The 22,523-nt window shown below is 37.3% G+C and overlaps 1 protein-coding gene across 1 annotated transcript in view; it reads left to right on the top strand.

Moving 5' to 3' along the window:
- Window positions 1-22,523, top strand: part of LOC103609514 (cytochrome P450 2C19-like) — a gene marked incomplete at its 3' end in the record, with an annotated part of 35,347 nt that overhangs the window by 3,987 nt on the left and 8,837 nt on the right. Inside the window, exons 4-5 of the mRNA XM_008593820.1 lie at window positions 9,371-9,531; window positions 10,745-10,921. Coding sequence (XP_008592042.1) covers window positions 9,371-9,531; window positions 10,745-10,921 — 338 coding nt within the window. The remainder of the gene's footprint in view (window positions 1-9,370; window positions 9,532-10,744; window positions 10,922-22,523) is intronic.

The raw sequence follows: 22,523 nt of genomic DNA, 5'->3' as shown, positions 1-22,523 counted from the left end.
TTTTTCCGTGTCCGGCAACGGATCGCAACCCTCAGTGTCGCCCCCGTACCGGACCGGGACCGGCAACGGGATCGCAACCCTCGGTGCTGCCCCCGCGCCTCGCTCAGCCAGTGAGCGGGAACCGGTCTGTATGTGGGATCCGAACCCTCGGCGGGAGCGCCGCCGCGCTTCCCAAGCGGCGCACTAGCGCAGTGCGCCACCAGGCCGGCCCCTTTTTATGTCCATTAACCAATTTCTCCCTAAACCTCTCTCCCCCCTACTTCTTCCCCTACTCTGTTCTCTCCTTCCGATAGTTCCATTAGTGTGTTTATTGTTTCTTTCTTTCTTTATTATTTTAAAATTATTTTTATATTCTTTATTATTTTTGTGTGTCTGGCCAGTACAAGGATTTCAACTCATGACCTTGGGGTTATGAGGCTACAGTCTAACCAAATGAGCTAAAGTTTACTTATTTTTTAGATCCCACTATGAGTGAGGACATGCAGTATTTCTCTTTCTGTGACTAGCTAATTTCATTTAACATTATCTTCTCCAAGTCCATCTGTGTTGCTGCAAATGTTAGAATTTCATTCTTTGTATGGCAAAGTAGTATTTCATTGTGTGTATATACCACATTTTCCTTATCCAGTCATCCATCAATGGACATTTATGTTGGTTCCATACCTTGGCTATTGTAAATAGATTTGCAATAAACATGGCAGTGCAGGTTTCCCTTCTACATGATGATTTCTGTTCCTTTGGTCGTATACCCAGTAGTGGGATTGTTGGATTGTATCGCATTCCATGTACAATTCTTTGAGAAACCTCCATACTGTTTTCCATAAAGTCTGTACTCACTTACAGTCCCCTCAGCAGTGTAGAAGGTCCCCTTTTCTCTGGATCCTCACCAGCATTTGGCATTCTCTGTCTTTTTGATTTGCATTTCCCTGATGCTTAATGATGAGCATTTTTCATGTGCCTATAGGCCATTTGTATGTGTTCCTTGGAGAAATATTTATTCAGCTCCTTTGCCCCTTTTCTAAATTGGATTTTTTTTTTTACTGTTAAGTTGCTTGAATTCCTTGTGTATTCTAGATAGTAAACCCTTGTCAGATGCATAGTTTGCAAATATTTTCTGCTATTCTGTAGGTTGTCTTTTCACTCAGTTGATTATATTCTTTGCTGCCCAGAAGGTTTTTAGTTTGATATAATATCATTTGTTTATTTATTTATTTTTTTGCCTGTGCTTTTGAGTCTTATTCATAAAGTCTTTGCCCAGTCCTATGACCTGATGAGTTTTCCCTATGTTTCCTTCTGGGAGTTTTATAGTTTCAGGTCTTATATCTGTGCTTTTAATTCATTTTGAGTTGATTAATGTATATGGCATGAAGTATGGGTCTAATTTCATTATTCTACATATGGATATCCAGTTTTCCCCGCACCATTTATTGAAAAGGCTTTCCTTTCCCCAATGTACGTTCTCGGTGCCTTTGTCAAAGATCGGTTGGCTGAAAGTATGTGGAATGGTTTCCAGATTCTCTATTCTGTTCCATTGGTCTATGTGTCTGTTTTAATGACAGTACAGTGCTGTTTTGGTTACAATCACTTTGTAGTATAATTTGAAGTCAGGTGATGTAATGCCTCCAGCTTTATTTCTTTTGCTCAGGGTTGCTTTGGCTATTCAGGGTCTTTTGTTGTATGATATGAATGTTAGGATTGTCTTTTCTGTTTCTGTGAAGAAAGTCATTGGTATTCTGATGGGGATTGCATTGAATCTGTAGATAATTTTGCATAGTATGGACATTTTCATAGTGTTAATTTGTCCAATTCATTGTCCTTCCATCTTTTTGTGTCCTCTTTAACTATTTTCAGCAGTGATTTGTTGTTCTCCTTGTAGAAATCTTTCACCTCCTTTTTAAAATTTACTTGTAAGCATTTTGTTTTATTTTATTTTTTGGTAGCAATAGCAAATGATCTTGCTTTCTTGATAACTTTTTCTTCTAGTTTGTTTTTGGCACATTAAAAACACAACTGATTTTTGTATGTTGATTTTATTTATTTTTTATATTATTTATATTTTTATTGAAGCATAATTAATTATACATACATTTGGTCTACAGTGTTGACTACCATCACCTGTGTACAACATATATCCATCAAATCATTATTGTTAATATATTCATTATTCTTTTCACTCCCTAACCAATCTCTCTTTGGCACCTCCCCTCACCCTCACTGCTAGTAACCACAGATTTGTTCTCTTTTTCTGAAAGATCAATGTACTATTGTGGACTTTCTTTTCTGTCTTTCTTCCCTTCCTCCCTCTTTCCTTCCTTCCTTCCTTCCTTCCTTCCTTCCTTCCTTCCTTCCTTCCTTCCTTCCTTCGTAGTACACACTTATGAGTGAGGATGTGCAGAATTTCTCTTTCTGCACCTGTCTAATTTCACTTATAATAATTTGTTTCCAAGCTCATCCATGTTGCTGCAAATGGTAGAATTTCATTTTATTTTTTATGGCTGAGTAGTGTTTGATTGTGTATATACACCACATTTTTCTTATCCAGTTGTCTGCTTTTGGACATTTAGTTTGGTTCCATATTTTAGTTATAGTAAATAGAGCTATTATGAATATGGGAGTGCAGGTTTCCCTTTGACATGATAATTTCTATTCCTTTGGACATATACCCAGAAGTGGGATGGCTGGATCATGCGGTAGTTCTTTTTTTTTTTTTTTCTTTAATATCGTTATTTATGTATTTATATTATTATTTTCTACATTCTAAGATGTTGTTGCAGAGCAGTTGGTGAGAGGGGGAAACAGGAAGGAGGAAGGAAATAGGATGATAGAAAGAGGAAGGAGGGGGGCATGGTTGAGGCCCATGGTACCCCCCTCATTACTGCAGGGGATACCAGGGGGCTTCCAGGGGATACCAGGGGGCTTGGATCAGTGGCTCAGTTGTTGCTGAGATGGATGAAGATGTCAGTGGGGTGTGGCTGAGGTTCTCTGCCCCCCCCACCACTGCCCCAGCTTGGGAGCCTGGGGCATTTGTGGTGGTGGCTTGGTGGTAGTGGCTGGGCTGGTTATGGCTGTAGGGGGGTCATGGCTGAGACCCCCTGCCCTCCTGCCCTCCCTGGCTTGGGACTCCAAGGGGCTTTCGGTACTTCTAGTATTCTTTGGTGATGTGAGACCTTTACTAGTTAATATCAAACTTTGTGTCTGGTCTGTAGGTAATTTTGGTTTTTTCTTTCAGTTCTTTGTTGGATTATTTGCTGTTCCCACCACTTAAACTCTGCACTGGAACTAATTTGTTGTCCTTTGCTTACTTCTAAAATGGGGGAACTTCCTATGGGTACTGGCACTTGAACTCCGTATTTGAGCTAAATTGCTGCTTTGTGGCTGATTCCCTAGGGAAGTTTTTTTGTGCACCTCAGGTTTTAATTGTTGACCTTATATGTACTTCCAGGTCTTGTGAGTTCTGGTGCACCTGGGCTGTGTGGAAACTCTGGTGCAGACCTGAGACATTTCAGTAAACTGCACTTCAGTTTGTATTGTACACCTGCAGTTCTGTATTCCTGACTAGTCTCCACTGAGTGGTCCTGCATTGATAGAGTGACAGATCAGCTGTCCCTGTTGGACCCCAATGTTCTCCCAGTGGGTCCATCTACCCCACCACCCACACTCCGAATACTTCCCATGGGCTGGTCCATGCACCAGTCCCTTGCAATGACTCACTGTCCTCAGATTGGTGCCTCACTCCTATGTGGGTCCACGGGAACCCTGTTAGTGGTCTTGCTGGCCTAGGGGCCACCAAGGACCTCCTTTACCCTGAAGCCAAAAAAATTTCATACAAAGGGCACAGCAGTGGCCTTTTCCAGCTCTTTCTCCATGTGTTCACCAACTCCAGCCTTGAAGAGGCCAGGATTCAAAATGGTGGGAGTGATCCTTTCCTTCTCTCATCATGGCTTCTCTTGCCCTCATGAACTCAGTATGTCTCTCCTCCTCTTCCCTGAGCTCTAGCAGCCCCAGCTTGGCTGTCATTGCTTTTTAATAGTTGTACATTGGTTGATTTGGGGGAGAGAGTTACGCTGGGGAGTGTCTATTCTGCCATGTTGACTGGAAGCCCCTTATAGTAGTTCTATCTGTAGCTGTTTCAGAAATCTCCATACTGTATATTGGTTTTATGCCCTGCAATTTTATTGAATTCGTTTATCATTTCTATGAGTTTTCTGGTAGAGTCTTCTGGTTTTTCTGTATGAAAGATCATGTTATCTGCAAACAGGGACAATTTGACTTTGTCTTTTCCAATTTGAATGCCCTTTATTTTTTTCTCTTGTCTGGATTCTCTGGCTAGTACTTTCAATACTATGTTAAATAGGAGTGGTGAGAGTGGACATCCTTATCTTGTTCCTATTCTTAAAGGAAAAGCTCCCAGTGTTTCCCCATTCGGAATGATATTGTTGGTGAGTTTGTCATTTACAGCTTTCACTGTGTTGAGATACTCTCCTATACCTAATCTGTTGAAAGTCTTTATCAAGAGGGGATGTTGAAGTTTGTCAGATACATTTTTTGCATCTATTGAGATGATCATATGGTTATTTTCCTTAATTTTGTTGATGTGGTATATCATGTTTATTGATTTTCATTTGTTGAGACAAATATGTTGAATCCCAGGGATTGATCATAATGCATAATCTTTTGGATGTCCTGCTTTATTCTGTTTGCTAATATTTTTTTGAGAATTTTTGTGTCAGTGTTTATCAAGGATATTGGCCTGTAGTTTTCTTTTTCTTTTTCTTTTCTTTTTTTCTCTTATATGTTTATCTGGTTTTGGTACCAGGGTGATGCTGGCTTTATAGAATGAGTTTGCGAGAATGAGCTTTATTTCAACTATTTGGAACAGTTTTAAAAGGATTGGTATTAATTCTTCTTTAATTATGTGGTAGAATTGAGCAGTGAAGCCATCTGGTCGTGGGCTTTTCTTTGTTGGGAGACTGGTGATTAGTGCTTCTATCTTGTGGCTCATTATTGGCCTATTGAGATTTTCTGTCTTCTTCGTTCAGTCTTGGTAGTTTGTATGTGTCCAGAAATTTATCCATTTCCTCCAGATTTTCAAGTTTGTTGGCATAAAGTTGTTCCTAATAGTTTCTAATTATTCCTTTTATTTCTGTTATTGGTCGTAATACCTCCTTTTTCATTACTGATTTTTATTATTTTGATCTTCTCTCTTCTTTTTTCAGTTAGATTAGCTAATGCTTGGTCAATTTTGTTTATCTTTTCAACAAACCCAGTTGATCGTTTGTATCATTGATCTTTTGTTTCATTTTTTTTGGGGGGGGGGTTCCTGTTTCATTTAGTTCTCCTCTGATTATAAATATTTCTTTCAATTTACTAATTTTGGAGTTAGATTTTTCTTGTTTTTTGAGGTAATGCAAGGTTCTTTATATGGAATCTTTCTATTCTTTTCATGTAAGAATTTATTGCAATAATCATCCCTCTCAGTACTGCTGTTGCAGTATCCCATGGGTTTTGGTATGATGTATCTTTATTTTCATTAGTTTCTAGAAATTTCTGGATTTCCCATTTAATTCATTCTTTGACCCATCACTCATTCAGGAGCATGTTGTTTATTTTCTATATATTTGTATATTTTGTGAAGTTTTGCTTGTTATTGATTTCTGGTTTTTATCTGTTCTGATCTGAAAGGATACTTGAAATGATTTCAACTTTTTAAACTTAGTTGAGGTTTGATTTGTGGCCAAACATGTGGTCTATCCTGGAAAGTGTTCTATGTGCTGATGGGAAGAATGTATATTCTGGAATTGTTGCATGAAATGTTCTATAGACGTTTGTCGTGTCCAATTATTCTAAAGTGTGGTTTAAATCCTGTGTTTCTCTGTTGATTTGTTGCTTAGATAATCTGTCCAATGTTGAAAGAGAGGTATTGACATCCTCACCTATTATTTTATTCGGGTATATATCTCTGTTTCAGTCTATGAGTGTTTGCCTTATATATCTAGGTGCTCTGGTGTTGGGTGCGTACATATTTATGATCGTTATAGCCTCTTGCTGGATAGATCCTTTAATCATTATATAATGACCTTCCTTTGGAGCATGAACCAAGTGGCATATGCTTTCACTTAATTGGACTGTATTTGTCCCACCAACCTCACTGACATGTCTGATGTTTTTTCCAGGCCTATAGTTTCAGCCAATAATTAAGCTATGTGGAAATTTAATTGCTTAGGTATATCTCGATACAATTCTTATCACTTATTATTTTAAATGCACCTTATTTAAAAGATGTCTGCAATAGTTATTTCTCATTAAGCACTACTTCCTTTACTGATTTATATATTTTGAGTACATCTATGCTATAGCATGATTCTATGATTCTATAAAATACACAAATATCAGTTTATAAAATGATTTGTTTAACTAGAATTAAACTATCATTAATAACCTCTTTAACTCTTTCTTCCCTAAGTATAACTTTTTTCTGTATTCGTTTCACATATCATTTTCCTTCTGATTGTTGAATTCGTTAACAGAAGAACCGTGTAATCGGCTAAAGAAAAAAAATGGAGACTTATTTTAAAGAAGAGAAACAATCATTACAGAAGAGAAACAATCGGCAGATTGGGGAAGATGCATTCCAGGGAAAACTGAAAATGTGATCTCTAAGAAGGGAGGGAAGAACTGTTTTTTTATGCCTTGCAGGGTCATCTTTAGATCTCTAAGAAGGGAGGGAAGAACTGTTTTTTTATGCCTTGCAGGGTCAGCTTTACATACATATTCAGTGGGTTGGAGGAATTCTATGAATATTTATGAGGGAAGTTATGCACTTGTGCAGTGAGTAAACATATATGTAACATATGTCCCATGCTTACTTTATGGAGGAGATTTAGTATTAAAATGAGGTGGAATTCATCTCTAACATCAAGAGGTTACTATAGGGTATGGAAGACCCTAATGCCCAGTCTCTTTGATCTGGCCATAGTCAGTCTGGACTTTCAGCTCTTATAAGGAGAGAAATACCTTTAAGGCCAATTCTCTGTACAATTGGAACTGTAGTGGGGACACATGAATGAGGGGAGGTTCATTGACAGGAACCAGGTGGACTATTTAAGGCCAGAGTAGAAATTTTCCAGCTGCAATTGACTTGACAATATCTTCCAGTAGCTGGTTTCTGCTTGATTACAGGAGAGAGAAGCCTCATGACAGTTAGTAACACACACATATATGTTGTAAGCTTGGGAATGGGTGTTTAACCCCTCATCCCACTATCGCTGTTTTGTTCTGTTTAGTAGTTTTTAAGAGTGTCTTTATGTAGCTACAGAGAGCCCATCTTTGTCTGTCTATTGAAAGTATGTGTTAGCAGATTTGTGGTAATAATTTATGGTAATTCTTTTCCTCCCACTGTTGATTCTACTAAACTATGAGGTGCTTGTCACAGTGAATCTGATTATCAGCTTGGATTTCAAATTCCCTTATTTGTAGAATCTCTCTTCCAAATGAATTTAAAGGAAAGACTGAAAAATCAGATTTTCCTGTGAATGACTCACACATGTATACACAATACACACGGGCCCCAAAACATCCCCAATTACTCTCCACCTTCCTAGCTGAAATAAAACTTTTTCTCAAAGCTTAGAGCTCTGTAATGTTTAAATAAGCCTGGCATTAAAACAGCTAATTCAACAGTTTTCCTATTGTTCAAAGCCTTGCCATTTATTCAGAAGACTTTGGATTCAAGTCACTTATTTAGGGTCCATAGTTGTAAATTTGGGAGGGCATTACACATGAGGTTTACTGACCATTTATTACAACATCTTTAGTTTATAAATCTCTCAACAGAAAAAAGAAATCTTTTTCTGTAATTTAATTTCTTTACCTGTCACAGGACAGATTTGGCCTGATAGTCAAATTTTATAATTTATTAATAAATACTATTCTATTCTGTTGATGGCTGTACAGAACAATATCCCAGAATTCACAAAAAAGAGGTGTTTTCTTAATAGATTAAATTTGGAGAATGATTGAAGGTGATGGATATTACCTACTAAAGAAGGTAGTTTATTTAAAACAAACAAACAAAAAACCATTGAAATGAAAAATATAGAGGCTCTATTTTATTTTACTTTTTTTATTTGCCTTATCCGGGATTCATATTTGAAATGAAAATTTGTCATTTTATTTTTTTAGACAAACGAATCCATATTATACTTATTGTTCATTTATATCCGTTTTTCTTCTGATATAACATGGATGCATTCTGCTTTTCACGTTTGTATCTTCAAATACATGAATTCAGCTATAGTCTCTCTCTCTCTTTAGTTCATCTCTCGTGGTTTAACACACAATTCTTTCACATTCATTATATATAAAAAGCTTCCAGGTCCCTTTCTTTTCTTTTTTTTATCTCTTTCAGTGCTTTATATTCTATAGGCTTTGCACACAGATGTGATTCTGCTTTTAAAATTTGAATTATTAGGTTTTTTAAAAATATCTTTTATTCTTTCCAAAATAAGAGACACCTTGTGTTGCACAAGTGTAAAAAAAAAGGAAGTGGATGTGAATTGAGTATTTAAAATATCATGATTTAGGGCTGGCCCAGTGGCGCACTGGATAGTGCGCCCTCCCGCTGAGGGTTCGGATCCCATGTGGAGACCGGTTCCCACTCACTGGCTGAGTGTGGTGCGGGCGCAACACCGAGGGTTGCGATCCCGTTGCCGGTCAGTAAAAAAGACAAAAAGGAAAAAAAATAAAATAAAATATCATGATTTCACTAGCTAGGTTGTAATGGCCAACTCATGTGTAAGGTAAGAGTGATGTGTTGATTTTATGTGTGCTGAATGGTTCTTTTTGGATTGTTTGTTTGTTTGTTTTTGCTTTGGTTTTGCAATTAATGGAATTTGTAAGTAAGATGTTTAATAAAATTTCTAAATTATCTTTACCTGTTGTATTAATCCATTTATGTTGCTTATGACAGCATAAATGAAACTGGATAATTTATAAAGAAATAAAATTTATTTCTTACAGTTACAGATGCTGGGAAGTGCAGGGAACACATCCGGCAAATGGCCTGAATCAAGAGAGAGCTGACCTACTCACTTGCTCTCCTTATAAGGCCATCATAACCACACCCATTAAACCATCAATGGATTAATCCATACTTGAGAGTATCATCCTCACAATCTCATCACTTCTTAAAAGCTCCACCTCTCAATTACCATAATAGGGTTTCCCACCCTCTTAACACTCTTACAACAGAGATCAAATTTCCAGTACACTAATCCTTGGGGACGCTTTTGACCAATAGCACCTGTTAACAGAAACAAAGTATTTTACATGTGTATTTTAATGATATTTTAAAATTGTTTTCAATTTTTAGCCTCACCCTGTGATCCCACTTTTTTCTTGTGCTGTGCTACCTGCAATGTGATCTGCTCCATTATGTTCCAGAATCGTTTTGATTATAAAGATCAGAATTTTCTAAACTTGATGGAAAAAAACAGTGAAAACAACAACTATCTGAGCTCTCCATGGATGCAAGTAAGTCCAAGATCCTCTCCTTTGGCACTTATGCTCTTTTTCCTGACAAGTCCAAACTTCTACATACACTTATGAAAACCACTGTGAAAAACCTGCTATAGCAACCATGGTCCTGCCCAGAGCATCATGGAATACCCACCTGCCAAAAATGGCTGAACCCTTTATTTTACACACAGGAAAATAATGCCCAAATACGGGGCTGGCTTTCAAGCAAGTTAGCTCCCTGACTGGTGGTTTTTCTACTAAACATTGAAGCCATTTCCACAAACCACTTTGTTAACTTTCCTAGGAAGCCCATGTCATTCAATGGACATCAAGGCCCTTTTTGAAGGCCTCCATTACGCACAAGACTGACACTTCAATGAACACTTAGTGACCTCTTAGTCGTACTACTTGGCAGAAATATCCTGATTTAGGAAGAGAATATCTCCTTCAAGGAAGGAGAATATTGGAGAACATAGAAGCTTCCAGTAAACACTGAGTAGGGTAGGGGTGTTTTATGCTTCATCTAAGATCCTAGCTGACAAGGTTAGTGGGTTAGGAATGACAAAATGGTTGGCTTTATGTGCATGAACCATAAAGAAACATTTCAATTTTGCCTTGTGCTGGATTGGCATGTTCTTCACTCTGCTATATCAATAATAATAATGTGATCTTGGAGAAGTCACATGACTGCTCTGGAGCACAGTTGGTTTTCAAGTTATCTTCTACACCCTTCCAATTCTCAAATACTAATTTCATTTCTGAGGCTGCTTGATAGAAATTAAAAATGTGGGGACTAGTTTTGTGCTCTAATTCAGGTAGCCCAAACTCCCCTAACCTCTGTTGTCATCAACAAAAAAAAGTAAATCATAGTAACACATGCCATTTTATATTTCAAGGTTGTAGGAAAGAATTAATGTATAAAGTGAGAGAATTCTTATAAAGATGCTTTTATACTATAAAAATGATGTCCGAGTCTAGGAAATGATTATCGTCTTTGATCCTCTGGTCATAATTTTCTCCCTCAGGTTTTTCTATTAGCCTAGAGAATGACTATATATGTACAATGAAAATTTCCCCTTCTAGATGGATGCCTTATTCTATTCATATTTATAGATATGATTTCTAACCAGAGTTTGATACACTATATATGTGTTTGTGAGAGTGTGTGTGTGTAGGAAGGTATTTATTAAATATTTTTTATTTAATGAATTATCATTTTCTCTTTTAGATCTGCAGTAATTTCCCTTTTCTCATTAATTATTTACCGGGGATTATGAAAAAATTCTTTAAAAATACGGCGTATGTGAAAAATTATATTTCGGAGAAAGTAAAAGAACACCAAGAATCACTAGATATTCACAATCCTCGGGACTTTGTTGATTATTTCCTGATCAAAATGGAGCAGGTAAAATGTCAACACCAACTCAGTCATTCAATTGTTTGTGCATTTCATGGCTCATTGAATAGTTCTGTATTTACTGTGGATGTTTAAATGGTCAGGTCAGTAATATTTGACAAGCATTTTAAGTACCTATTGTGTGCATGAACCTGCACAAAGCATCATGGAAAATATAAAGTCAAATTGTTAAATAATTGCAATACTTTGACCCTGTTATTAAGAAAAAAATTATCAACTTTAGGAGAAACAGAATGCACACTGTAGGTGAAATGAAAATGATTACAAACAAGTTAAAAAATACAAAATGTCCTGCCATAATAAAAGATGGACCATATACACTGTAAGGGAAAATGAAAAAAAAAATGCTATAACCTAGGTGGGCTTCCGGCAGGTCCTGCGGATTAAAATAGACCTTAAATGATTTGCATTGAGGGACAGGGGAAAAATATGCTCAACATCATTAGTCATCAGGGAAATACCACATTGAGATCGCATCTCACCCCAGCTAGACTGGCTGTTATCAAAATGACAGAATAGCAAATGCTGGTGAGAAAGTGGAGAAAAGAAAACTCTTCTACACTGTTGATGGGGCTGTAAATTAGTAAGATTGGTTTTAATTCTTTTTAATTGTTTTGGAAGAAATCACCAGTGACATCATCTTGTTCTGGATCTTTCTTTTTTGAACATTTTGATTACTAATTGAATATCTTTGTTTGTTGTAGGTGTGTTCACATTTTTATTTCACCTGAGTCAGTTTAATAATTTATATATATTTATGAAATTTTTTATTTATCTAGATACCTAATTTGTTGATGTATAATTATTCATAGTGTTCTCTTATAATGATTTTTACTTCTGTAAAATCAGCTGTAATACCGCTGCTTTCATTTCTGATTTTAGTTATTTATGTCTTTTCTCTTTCTTTTTATTTAGTCAGTGTACCTTATGGTTTGTCAATTTTATTGACCTTTTCAAAGAACAAATATTTTGTCTACTTTACTATTTTATTGTATTTATATTCTCTGGTATTCATCCTCCTGTATTTGGATATTTTCACTTGACATAATGTCCTGTAAGTTTATCTATGTTGTTGAAAGTGACAGAATTTTATTATATTTTATGGCTGAATCATATTCCATTACTATATATATATATATATATATATATATATATATATACACACACACATATATACACACACACACACACACACACACACACATACACACCACATTTTCTTTACACATTCATCCAGTGACAGGCTCTCTAGCTGTTTCCATATCTTTACTATTGGGAACAGTGCTGCAATAAACATGGGAGTACAGATATCTCTTTGTCATGTTGATTTCATTTCATTTAGACGTACACTCAGCAGTGGAATTGTTGGATCATATGGTAGTTCTATTTTATTTTTGAGGTACTTTCATACAGTTTCCCATAATGGCTTTGTTGGTTTATCATCCCACCAACAGTGTGAAAGAGTTTTCTTTTCTGCAGATCCTAGCCAGCACTTGTTATTTTTTGTCTTTTTAATAATAGCTATTCTAACTCAAGTGAGGTGATATTTCATTATGGTTTTGATTTCCATCTCCATAGTGCTTAGTGACATTGAACTTTTTTTATATACCTATTAGCCATTTGCATATCTTCTTTTGAGAAGTATCTATTCAGGACTTTTGCCCATTTTCAATTGCAATTTTTTTTTCTTTTTGCTACTGAGTTTCTCATATATTCTGGATATTAACTCCTTGTCAGATGCATAGCTTGCAAATATTTTCACCAAGTCTGTGTATTGTTTCTTTGCTTTGCTGATTTTTTTTTTCTGTGCAGAACTTTTTAGTTTGATATAACCTCATTTGTCTACTTTTGGTGGCTTTTTGGCTGTCCCTTTGAAGTCTTATCTAAAAAAAATCCTTGCCCAGACAAATATCATAAAGCTTTTCACTTATGTTTTCTTCTAGTAGTTTCATAGTTTCAGTTCTTCCATTTAAGTCTTTAATATATTTTGAGTTGATTTTTGTATACAATGAGAGATAAGGGTCTAATTTCATTCCTCTGCATGCAGTTATCTAATTTTTCCAGCACAAGTTCTTAAAGAGACTGTCCTTTTCCCCTGTGTGTTTTTGTTATTGTTGTCAATAACCAGTTGGATGTAAATAAATTGATCTATTTGGGGGTTTTCTATTCTATTCCATTGGTCTTGTATCTGTTTTCATGCCAGGTCCTAGATGTTCTGATTGTTATAGCTTTGTAGTATATGAAGATACTTCAAAAAGTGTGCAGAAAAATGTAATTAAAAGATAATACACATCTTTCCATGAACTTTTGAAGATCCTTCTATTTTGAAGTTAGGTAGTATGATGTCTTCAGCTTTCTTCATTTTGTTCAGCATTGCCTTGGCTATTCAGGATCTTTTGTGGTATCATTTGAAATTTAAATTTTTTTTTTCTATTTTTGTGTAAAATGTCATTGGCATTTTAATAGGAATTGCAGTAAGTCTTTAGGTTTTTGGGGGTAGTATGGTCATTTTAACAATATTAATTCTTCCAAACAATGAACATGGAATGTGTCTCCATTTTTTTGTGTCCTCTTCAATGTTTTTCATCACTGTTTTATCATTTTCCTTACAGAGATCTTTTACCTAACATTAGGTATTTTATTTATTTATTTGTGTAGCTTTTGTTAATAGGATTGTTTTCTTGATTTTTTTCTCAGATAGTTTGCCAATGGTATATAGTTTGGTTAAGGGACACAAATAATGATTACATTTTGCAGTGAAGAATTTGTTAATTGTACTGATTTGATCATCATATATTGATCACAAATACTTATAGTCAACTCTTTACCCCATGAATATGTATAATAAATTATGTTTCAATGAAAAAAAAGCAACACTTAAAAAATATTTTGGGGGCCGGCCCAGTGGCGCACTCGGTAGAGTGCGGCACTTGGGAGTGCGGCGGTGCTCCCGCCGAGGGTTCGGATCCCATATAGAGACCGGTCCGCTCACTGGTTGAGCGCGGTGCGGGAACGACACCGAGGGTTGTAATCCCATTGCCGGTTGTGGTACGGGCGCAACACCGAGGGTTGCGATCCCATTACCGGTCACGAAAAAAGACAAAAAGGAAAAAAAATATATTTTGCAACATTTCTAAATTTGTTTATTAGTTCTAATAGTTTTTTGGTGAAGCCTTTAAGCTTACTGTATATCTGATCATTTCCTCTGCTGACAGGGACAATTTGACTTTTTTTCCAGCACATGATATATCCTGAAGAATGATCCAAATGCTGTCCAGAAAAATGTGTATTCTGAAGCTATTGCATGGATGGTCTATAAATGTCTGCTAGGTCCATTAGGTATAGAATATATTTTATCTCTGATCTTTCCTAGTTGATTTCTTGTCTGGGTAATCTGTCCATTGCTGGAAGTGGGGTGTTAAAGTCCCCTACTATTATTGCACTGCAGTCTCTCTATATTTTTAGTTTTATTAATATTTGCTATATATACTTAGCTGCTCTAATGTTGGGTGCATATATATTCCTTCTCTTTATTTTAACATTTACTTGTACATGTTTGGTGTACTGTGTGTTGTTTCAATACAAGAATATACTGCACAATGATTCATATATGGTATTTAACCTAGTTTTGTACCTATTAGTCAGTGCTTCTTCTCCCTCTGCCCCCACATCCAGTAACCATTATTATATTCTCTATTTCAATGAGAATCACTTTTTGAGTGATATCATTTTGTATTTGTCTTTCTGTGCTTTATTTATTTCACCCAACTTGATGGTTTCCAGTTCTATTAATGTTGCTGCAAATGATAGGATTTCATGCTTTTATAACTGAACAGTATTCCATTGTGTGTATATACCACAATTTTTTTTTAAACTCAGTCATCTGTCAATGGATGTTGAGGTTGATTCTCTCTCCTGGCTATTGTGAATAGTGTTGTGATGAACACAGGAGTGTAGGTGTCTTTTTGGTTTATTGATTTCATTTTCTTTGTGTATATACCTGGTAGTGAGTAAATTTAACTAAGGAGTGAAAGACCTCTACATGGGAAACTATAAAATACTGGAAAAATAAACTGAAGAGGACACAAAAAAATGGAAAGATATATCATGTTAATGGGTTGGAAGAATTAACATCTTCAACACAATCCCTATCAAAATACCAATGACATTTTTCACAGAAATATAAAAAATGATCTTCAAGTTTGTATGGAACCACAAGACACCCCATAGAGCTAACCAAATCTTGAACAAAAAGAACAAAGTTAGACGTATCACACTTCCTGACTTTTTTTGTGTGTGTGTGTGTGTGTCTTTTTCATGACTGGTAAGGGGATCGCAACCCTTGGTGTGGTGTTGCCCACACCGCGCTCAGCCAGTGAGTGCACCGGCCATTCCTATATAGGATCCAAACCTGCGGCGGGAGCATCACTGCACTTCCAGCGCCGCACTCTCCCGAGTGCACACGGGCTCGGCCCCTGACTTTAAATCTATAGGAACTCAAACAGCATGATACTGGCATAAAAGCAGACATATTGACCAATGGAACAGCATAGAGAGGCCAGAAATAAACCCAAACATTTGCAGCCAACAGGTTTTGGACAGAGGTGCCTAAAATACACACTGGGGAAAGAATAGCCTATTCAATAAATGGTGCTTGAAAATTGGATGTTCACATGTAGAAGATTAAAATGGGACTCCTGTATCTCACCATACATGCACAAAATAACCTCAAAATGGATCAAATATATAAATTTAATATCTGAAATTATGAAACTACTAGGAAAAGACATAGAGGAGACAGTACACAAAATGGGAGTGGGCACTGGCTTTTTTTTGCAAGACTACAAAGGCACATGAAACAAAAGCAAAAATAGTCAAATGGGACTACATCAAATAAAAAAGCTTCTGCAAAGCATGGGGTACTATCAACAAAGTGAGGAGTCAACCTACAGAATGAGCAAAAGTGTTTGCAAACTACACATCACATAAGGTGCTAATATCCAGAATATATAAGGAACTCAAACAATGCAACAGCAAAAACAAAACAAAAAACAAAGAACCCAATCAAAAAAAGGGCAAAGGACCTGAATAGACATTTCTCAAAAGTAGACATACAAATTGCCAACAATCACATGAAAAATGCTCAGCATCACTAATCATCAGGGAAATGCAAATTAAAACCACCAAGAGATAGCATCTTGTTCCAGCTACAATGACTGTTTTCAACAAGGCAAAAATTAACAAATTATGTCAAGGACGTGGAGAAATAAGAACTCTCATATTGTTGGTGGGAATTGGCACAGTCCTTGTGGAAAACAGTTTGGAGTTTCCTCTGGGTGCATACATATTTCTATTTGTTATATTCTCCTTCTGAATTGGCCCTTTTATCATTATAGTATAATGGTCTTTGTCTTTTTTTTTAGTTAAGTGATATTCTCTAGTAGTATGTTTGAATCATTTTATGTTTTTATTTTTAGTGTATGCATTATAGGTTTCTGTTTTGTGGTTACCAAGATACAAAAACATTCCATAGTTATAACAAATGATTTAAACTGTTAACAACTTAATTTTGATAGCAAAGAAAAAAAGAAACAAAATTATCTATACATTTTAACTTCACTCTCCTCCACATTTAAAATTTTTGATGTCGCGATTTATACATTTTTGTGTTCTCTATGTCTTAACAATTATTTTAGTTATTATTATTATTAATAGTTTAATCTTTTTTAGTCTTTACAATAAAATATAATTGGTTTAAACACCATAATCTTAGTACTAGAGTATTCTGAATTTGTCTGCATACTTACCTTTACCAGTGTATTTTACACTTTAAGAGGTTCTCTTGTTACACATTGACATTCTTTTCTTTCAGTTTGAAAAGCACCCTTCAGCAATTGTCGTAGGGCAATTCTGGGGTGATAAATTCACTTAGCTTTTGTTTGTCTGGCTAACTGTATATCTTCTTTAATTCCAAGAGTTAGCTTTGTTGGGTACAGCATTCTTGAATAGCAGGTTTTTTCATTGTAGCACTCTGAGTTTATCATCCAACTCAATCCTGAGCTGCAAAGTTTCTGCTGAGAAGACTGCTGCCAGGCATGTTGGAATTGCCTTATGTATTATTTGCTTATTTTCTCTTGCTGTTTTCAGAGGCCTCTTTGCTTTTGACCTGTAAGAATTTAATTACAGTATGTCTTGGGGTAGTTTTATTTTGGTTGAATCTTATTGGTGAATGTTGACATTCCTGTACCAGGATATTTATATATTTTTCCAGGTTTTTCAAGTTTTCTCCTATTATTTCTTTGAATAGCCTTTTACCCCTTTCTCTTTCTCCACTCCCCCATGAGCCCTAATGAACCGATAACTTGCTGTTTTGATGCTATCCCGTAGTCTCTGATGTTTTCTTCATTTTTTTAAATTCTTTTTTTCTTCTCTGATTGTGCACTTTCAAATAGCCTGTCTTTGAACTCACTGATTCATTCTTCTGCTTGATCAATACTGTTGCTTATGTTCTCTATTACATTTTTATTTCATTATATGTAATTTTAGCTCCAGAATTTGTTTGGTTTTTTTGTTCGTTTGTTTGTTTGTTTTTTGTTATTTCAGTCTCTCTTTTACATTTCTCCGATAAATTTCTGAATTGCTTCACTGTGTTTTTTTCAATTCATTGAGTTTTCTTAACACAGCTCTTTTGAATCCCTTGATTGACAAATCTCACAACTTCATCTCTTTAGGGTCTGTCACTGGCAACTTGTTTTGTCCATTTGGTGAAGTCATAATCCTCTGATTGTTGTTGATGCTTGTGTACATATGTCTGTGTCTGTGCATTGAAGAGATAGGCATTTATTTCAGTCTATTCTGCCTGACTTTGTTTGTGCTCATTCCTTCTTCAGTGGGCCTGTTCAGAAATCTAAGCAAACTTGCTGTTTTTAGAGCCCCTGACTACTGCACCTGGTTCAGTTCTGCAGAGTGCCCTAAAGCCAGGTTTGCCATGAGTCTTTCAAAGGCTCTGAATTCGGTGTGGCATCCTGTCCCAGATGCACCTGAGGTAATTCCAAGGAAGTTACATGAGCTGTGTGGAAAACTGGCCAGGAAACCAAGTTGAGAATCCTGTCCCTTTGGCCCATATGGGAGAGCATTTCCCAGCAATATTCTGCATTGGTAGGATAATTTCCTGACTGCAGCAAGAGGGGCTGGACCTGAGACTGGGTTCCCTCCGAGTTCATTTGAACATGAAGCTGGTGAGCCTGCCACAGTGGCCTAGATGTGCATGTTTCCCAGCAGTTTTTTTGCATGTGTGGGACAGTTCCTTGCCTGTAGCAAGAGTGGCTGGAGCTAAGACTGAGCCCCTTCAGAATTCTCTATGGGATGAAGCTGGTGATCCCATCTTAGTGGCCCAGATGTGTGAGATTCACAACAGTTTCCTACATGGGTGGGACAGTTAATGTGAGCACTTTAAATACAGCATTTCACTGATTTCTGGTCTCCCTAGCTTCTGAAGAAAAATTAGCTTTTACTCATATTGAGGATCCCTTGTATGTGATGATTCATTCCTCCCTTGATACTTTTTAACATTCTCTTTGTTTTTGGCTTTTGATGGTTTGGTGAAAATATGCCTTGGTGTGAGTCTTTTTGGTTTTATCATTTTGGGAGGTTATTGAGCTTCCTGGAAGTGTATATTTATGTTTTGCTTTTTTAAAATCAGATTTGGAAAAATTTCAGCTGTTATCTCTCCAAATATTTTTCTACCCCCTCCCTCCTTTTTATCTCTACTGTTACTATTACACGATGAAATTCCATAGGTTCTTTCCACACTGTTTATTTTTCCTTATGTCATTTTCTTTCTGCTACTCAGACTGGATAATTTCTGTGGTCATGTCTTTATGCTTGCTGGTTTCGTTTTTTTCCTTTTTCAAGTCTGCTGTTGAACTCTGTTGATTTTTTTTCTATCTCCTATTGTATTTTTAGCTCCAGAATTTTCATTTTGTTGTTTTTAAAAATCTTTTTCTTATTATCGATATTCCTGACTTTTTGCTATCCTTATTTTCTTTAGTTTTTTTGTGCTGGGTTTTCTTCAGCTCTCTGAAGATATTTAAGACATTTAACATGAAGATTTTATCTAATAATTCCAATTTTGGGGCTTCATCATTGATGATTTCTTTCAAATTCTATTTTTATCTGTTAATAAGTACCTTTACTTGTTTCTTTATATGCTGTGTAATATTTCCTTGAGACATGAACATCTAATATTTAGTATTAGATATTCCCCTATTCCTGCAATTGTTTTATTACTTGATGCAGGCTGCAGTCATCCATTTATTAGTTACTTTTCCAAATTCATTTCACATAGACTTTATTTCTTGTCATGTGTGACTACTTGAATCTCTGTTCTGTTATCTCTGCAGTCAGTTGGTGCCTTTACAAAGATTTCCTTAAGTCCCTATAACGAATTTTTTAAAAAAAAGAAAAAAGTCATTCTGCGTTTTGAAATCACCTCATCCATTGTGACTGAGGAAGTTGTTAGAGCCTATGGGAATTGAAAGAATAGCCGGTCTTTGTGCCATCTCACAAGCCATCAAAAGTCAAATCACTAGTTTTTCTTTTTTTTTTTAATATTCACTAAATCAAAATTGATTATACAAATATTTGTGGTTCAACATTGAGATATGTTGATCAAATCAATATTACTAGCATACATATTGTTACAAATCATAATTATTCTTTATGACTCTAGTCCAATAACTTCCCATCCCCCACTTCCTGTCTAATTGCCCTACATTTCTTCTCTCCTTCTGAAAGTATAATGGTTACTCTGTTGATTTGTTGCCTAGATGATATGTCTAATGCTGAGAGGTGTGATTAGGTCCCCCAATATTGTCATAGAGTGGATGCTTCTTCTGTCACTCTGAAATGGGATTTGTGGAGAGACGTCCTCTTTTTTTCTTTATCTCTGCTGGGGACCCTGCTTGCATCAATGCTCTCCAGTGGCTGGTGGACCATCTGTGTGGTGGCTGTGGCATCTAGCTGCTTTTGCAGCAGCCATGGTTATAGTGGTGTCTGTGGTGGGCCACCCTCATAGAGGTGATGTTTTGGGCATGCTCCTTTGTGCTGGAGCAGTGTGCCAGGTTGTGGGAGGGGGGGTTGGGCCCCTTCTCCAAGCCTTGGGCAGGCCCCAAGGCACTGGCATGGTGTGTCTGGTTGTGGGAGGGGTTCCAGTCCACTTCTCCATGCCTCGGGTCCCTGGGCAGGCCCTGAGGTACTGGTGCAGTGCCTGTTTGTGGGAGGGAAGTCTGGTCCCTGGCTCCATGTCTCAGGTCACCAGGTACCCCCTGAGGTTCTGGCACAGTGTGCCTGGTTGTGGGAGGGGCATCCTGTCCCCACTCCATGTCTCCGGTAACCAAGCAGGCCCTGAGGTGCTAGTGTAGTGTATCTGGTTGTGAGAGTTGGGGTCCAGTCCCCTTCTCCATGACTTGAGTCCATGGGTTGGCCCCAAGGCACTGGTGCAATGTGCTTGTTTGTGGGAGGGGTTTCTGGTCCCTGGTTCTATGCCTCAGGTCCACAGGCAAGCCCCAAGTGGCTCATGCAGTGTGCATGGTTGTGGGAGGGGAGGCAGGTCCCCATCTCCATGATTGAGGCCCCCAGGTGGGGCCCTGTGGTGCCGGCAGTATGCCTTGATGTGGGAGTGGAGTCTGGTCCCCAGCTCCAAGCCTTGTTTTCCCTGGGAAGACCTTGAGGCGCTGGTGGTGTGAGTGGTTGTGGGCAGGGGTCTGGTCCCCGATTCCAAGCCTCATGTCCCCTGGCAGGTCCCAAGGAGCTGGTGGTATGCCTGGGCTGTAACAAATTTTTTGTCCTTTGCTTACTTCTAAAATAGGGGAACTTCCTATGGTGACTAGTACTTGAGCTGTGTGGTTGAGCTAAATTGCTGCTTTGCTGCTGTTTCCCTAGGGAAGGCTTTTTGTGCAGCTCAGAGTTTAATGGTTGACCTTATAGTTACTTCTGGCTTTCCAGAAACTGGGTGCACCTGGGTTGTGTAGAAACTCTGAACTGGGCCTGAGTTTTTTTATCAAACTGCACTCCATGCAATTCTGCATTCCTGACCAATCTTCTGTGAGTGGTCCTGTGCTGATTGGGTGGTGGATCAACTGTCCTTGCTGTGTCACAGTGGTCTCCCAGTGGGCCTGTCTCTCCCACTGCCCATGCTCCAAACACTTCCCATGGGATGGGGCCAGCACTGCTCTCTTGCAATGACTCTGAATGGCTCCCCTTTTTCAGCTGTTCTGGTTCCTCACTCCTGCGAGGGTCCATGGCAACCTTATTAGTGGTCTTGCTGTCCTGGGGGCCACCAAGGCCCTCTTCTCCCCTGCTGCCTCCAAGTAACTCCATCTGAAGGGCACAGTTGCAGCTTCTGCTAGCTCCTGCTCCATGTGCCCAGCAGCTCAAGCCTTAAAGTGAACATGGCATGAAACACTCAGAGCAGTTTTCACTTTCTCTCATTGTTGTTTCTCCCATCTTCATGAGCTCCATAGGTCTCTCTTCCTTTTCCCCTGAGCTCCTCTGGCCCCAGCTTGGCTGATGTTACACTTTTATAGTTGTAAATTGGTTGATTTATGGGAGAGAGTGATGCTGAGGACTGTCTATTACACCATCTTGACCAGAACTCCAAAACCCTAGTTTTTGAAGGAAAAGGTCCCAACTGCTCAACTTGCTGGGACCAGCAAGTTGCACTGCAACATACTGCACTGTATCCAAAACTACCTGCCATGGTTCTGGGGTATGAGGAATGCTAGCCTCTATGAGGGGTGTTCAAAAGTTTTTGGAAAGATTCTATTATCTTTTAATTCTATTTTTTCCACAAACTTTTGAAGCTCCCCTGCATGTGAGATGCCAAATTTTCTAAAATTTACCAGACACATTCTTTACCAAGCATTATCACTCCACTGAAGCTTCAAGTGTTTGACTAGATTCCAAATGCCCAAAATGGTATTTTTAGACAGATTGTGCTATAATAATGGCATAATTAATGGCTATTTTGGTGGAGGGAACTATTCCTAAACTTTCCAATCTATCATCTTGGTCACTTTACTTCAGTAATGCCATCATAATAATATTAGTGTTTCTATCTATGACACGGAATATCTTTACATTTGTTTAGGCTTTCTTTAATGTCTTGCAACAATTATCTTATATAGACTAGCTTATTCATAATTTATGTGTGTGTAACCATTAACTCTCCAAATTAATTTCAATAGATGCAAATATTAATATCGGTCTATGAATGCATTGATTTTTTTACTGACCTAAGAGTAATTTTAACTTAAGCTCAAAAAACTGTGTGAAGCTGATATTATGAAGAGAGATTAATGTTTTTGTAAAGTACATGTGTTGAGAGGGTTTAGTTTATTTTAATGACATTGATTACATAATATTAGATGTGCCACAGGTCACCTAGAGATTATAAAAGCATCACTAATTTAATGCTGGCTTAGGACCTAATTAGAAAATACATGTTTGTGTATTACTAATCCTCTGTACTCAATATTTAAAACTTCCCCTTTGTTGTCAATTCTCTGTTACATCTCCTTCTCAGACCTAA

Source organism: Galeopterus variegatus, unplaced genomic scaffold (assembly GCF_000696425.1).
Source record: "Galeopterus variegatus unplaced genomic scaffold, G_variegatus-3.0.2 Scaffold9712, whole genome shotgun sequence".
NCBI classification, from domain to species: Eukaryota; Metazoa; Chordata; class Mammalia; order Dermoptera; family Cynocephalidae; genus Galeopterus; species Galeopterus variegatus.
Note: the sequence above shows the minus strand (reverse complement) of the source record. Positions and strands in the feature narration are given on the sequence as shown.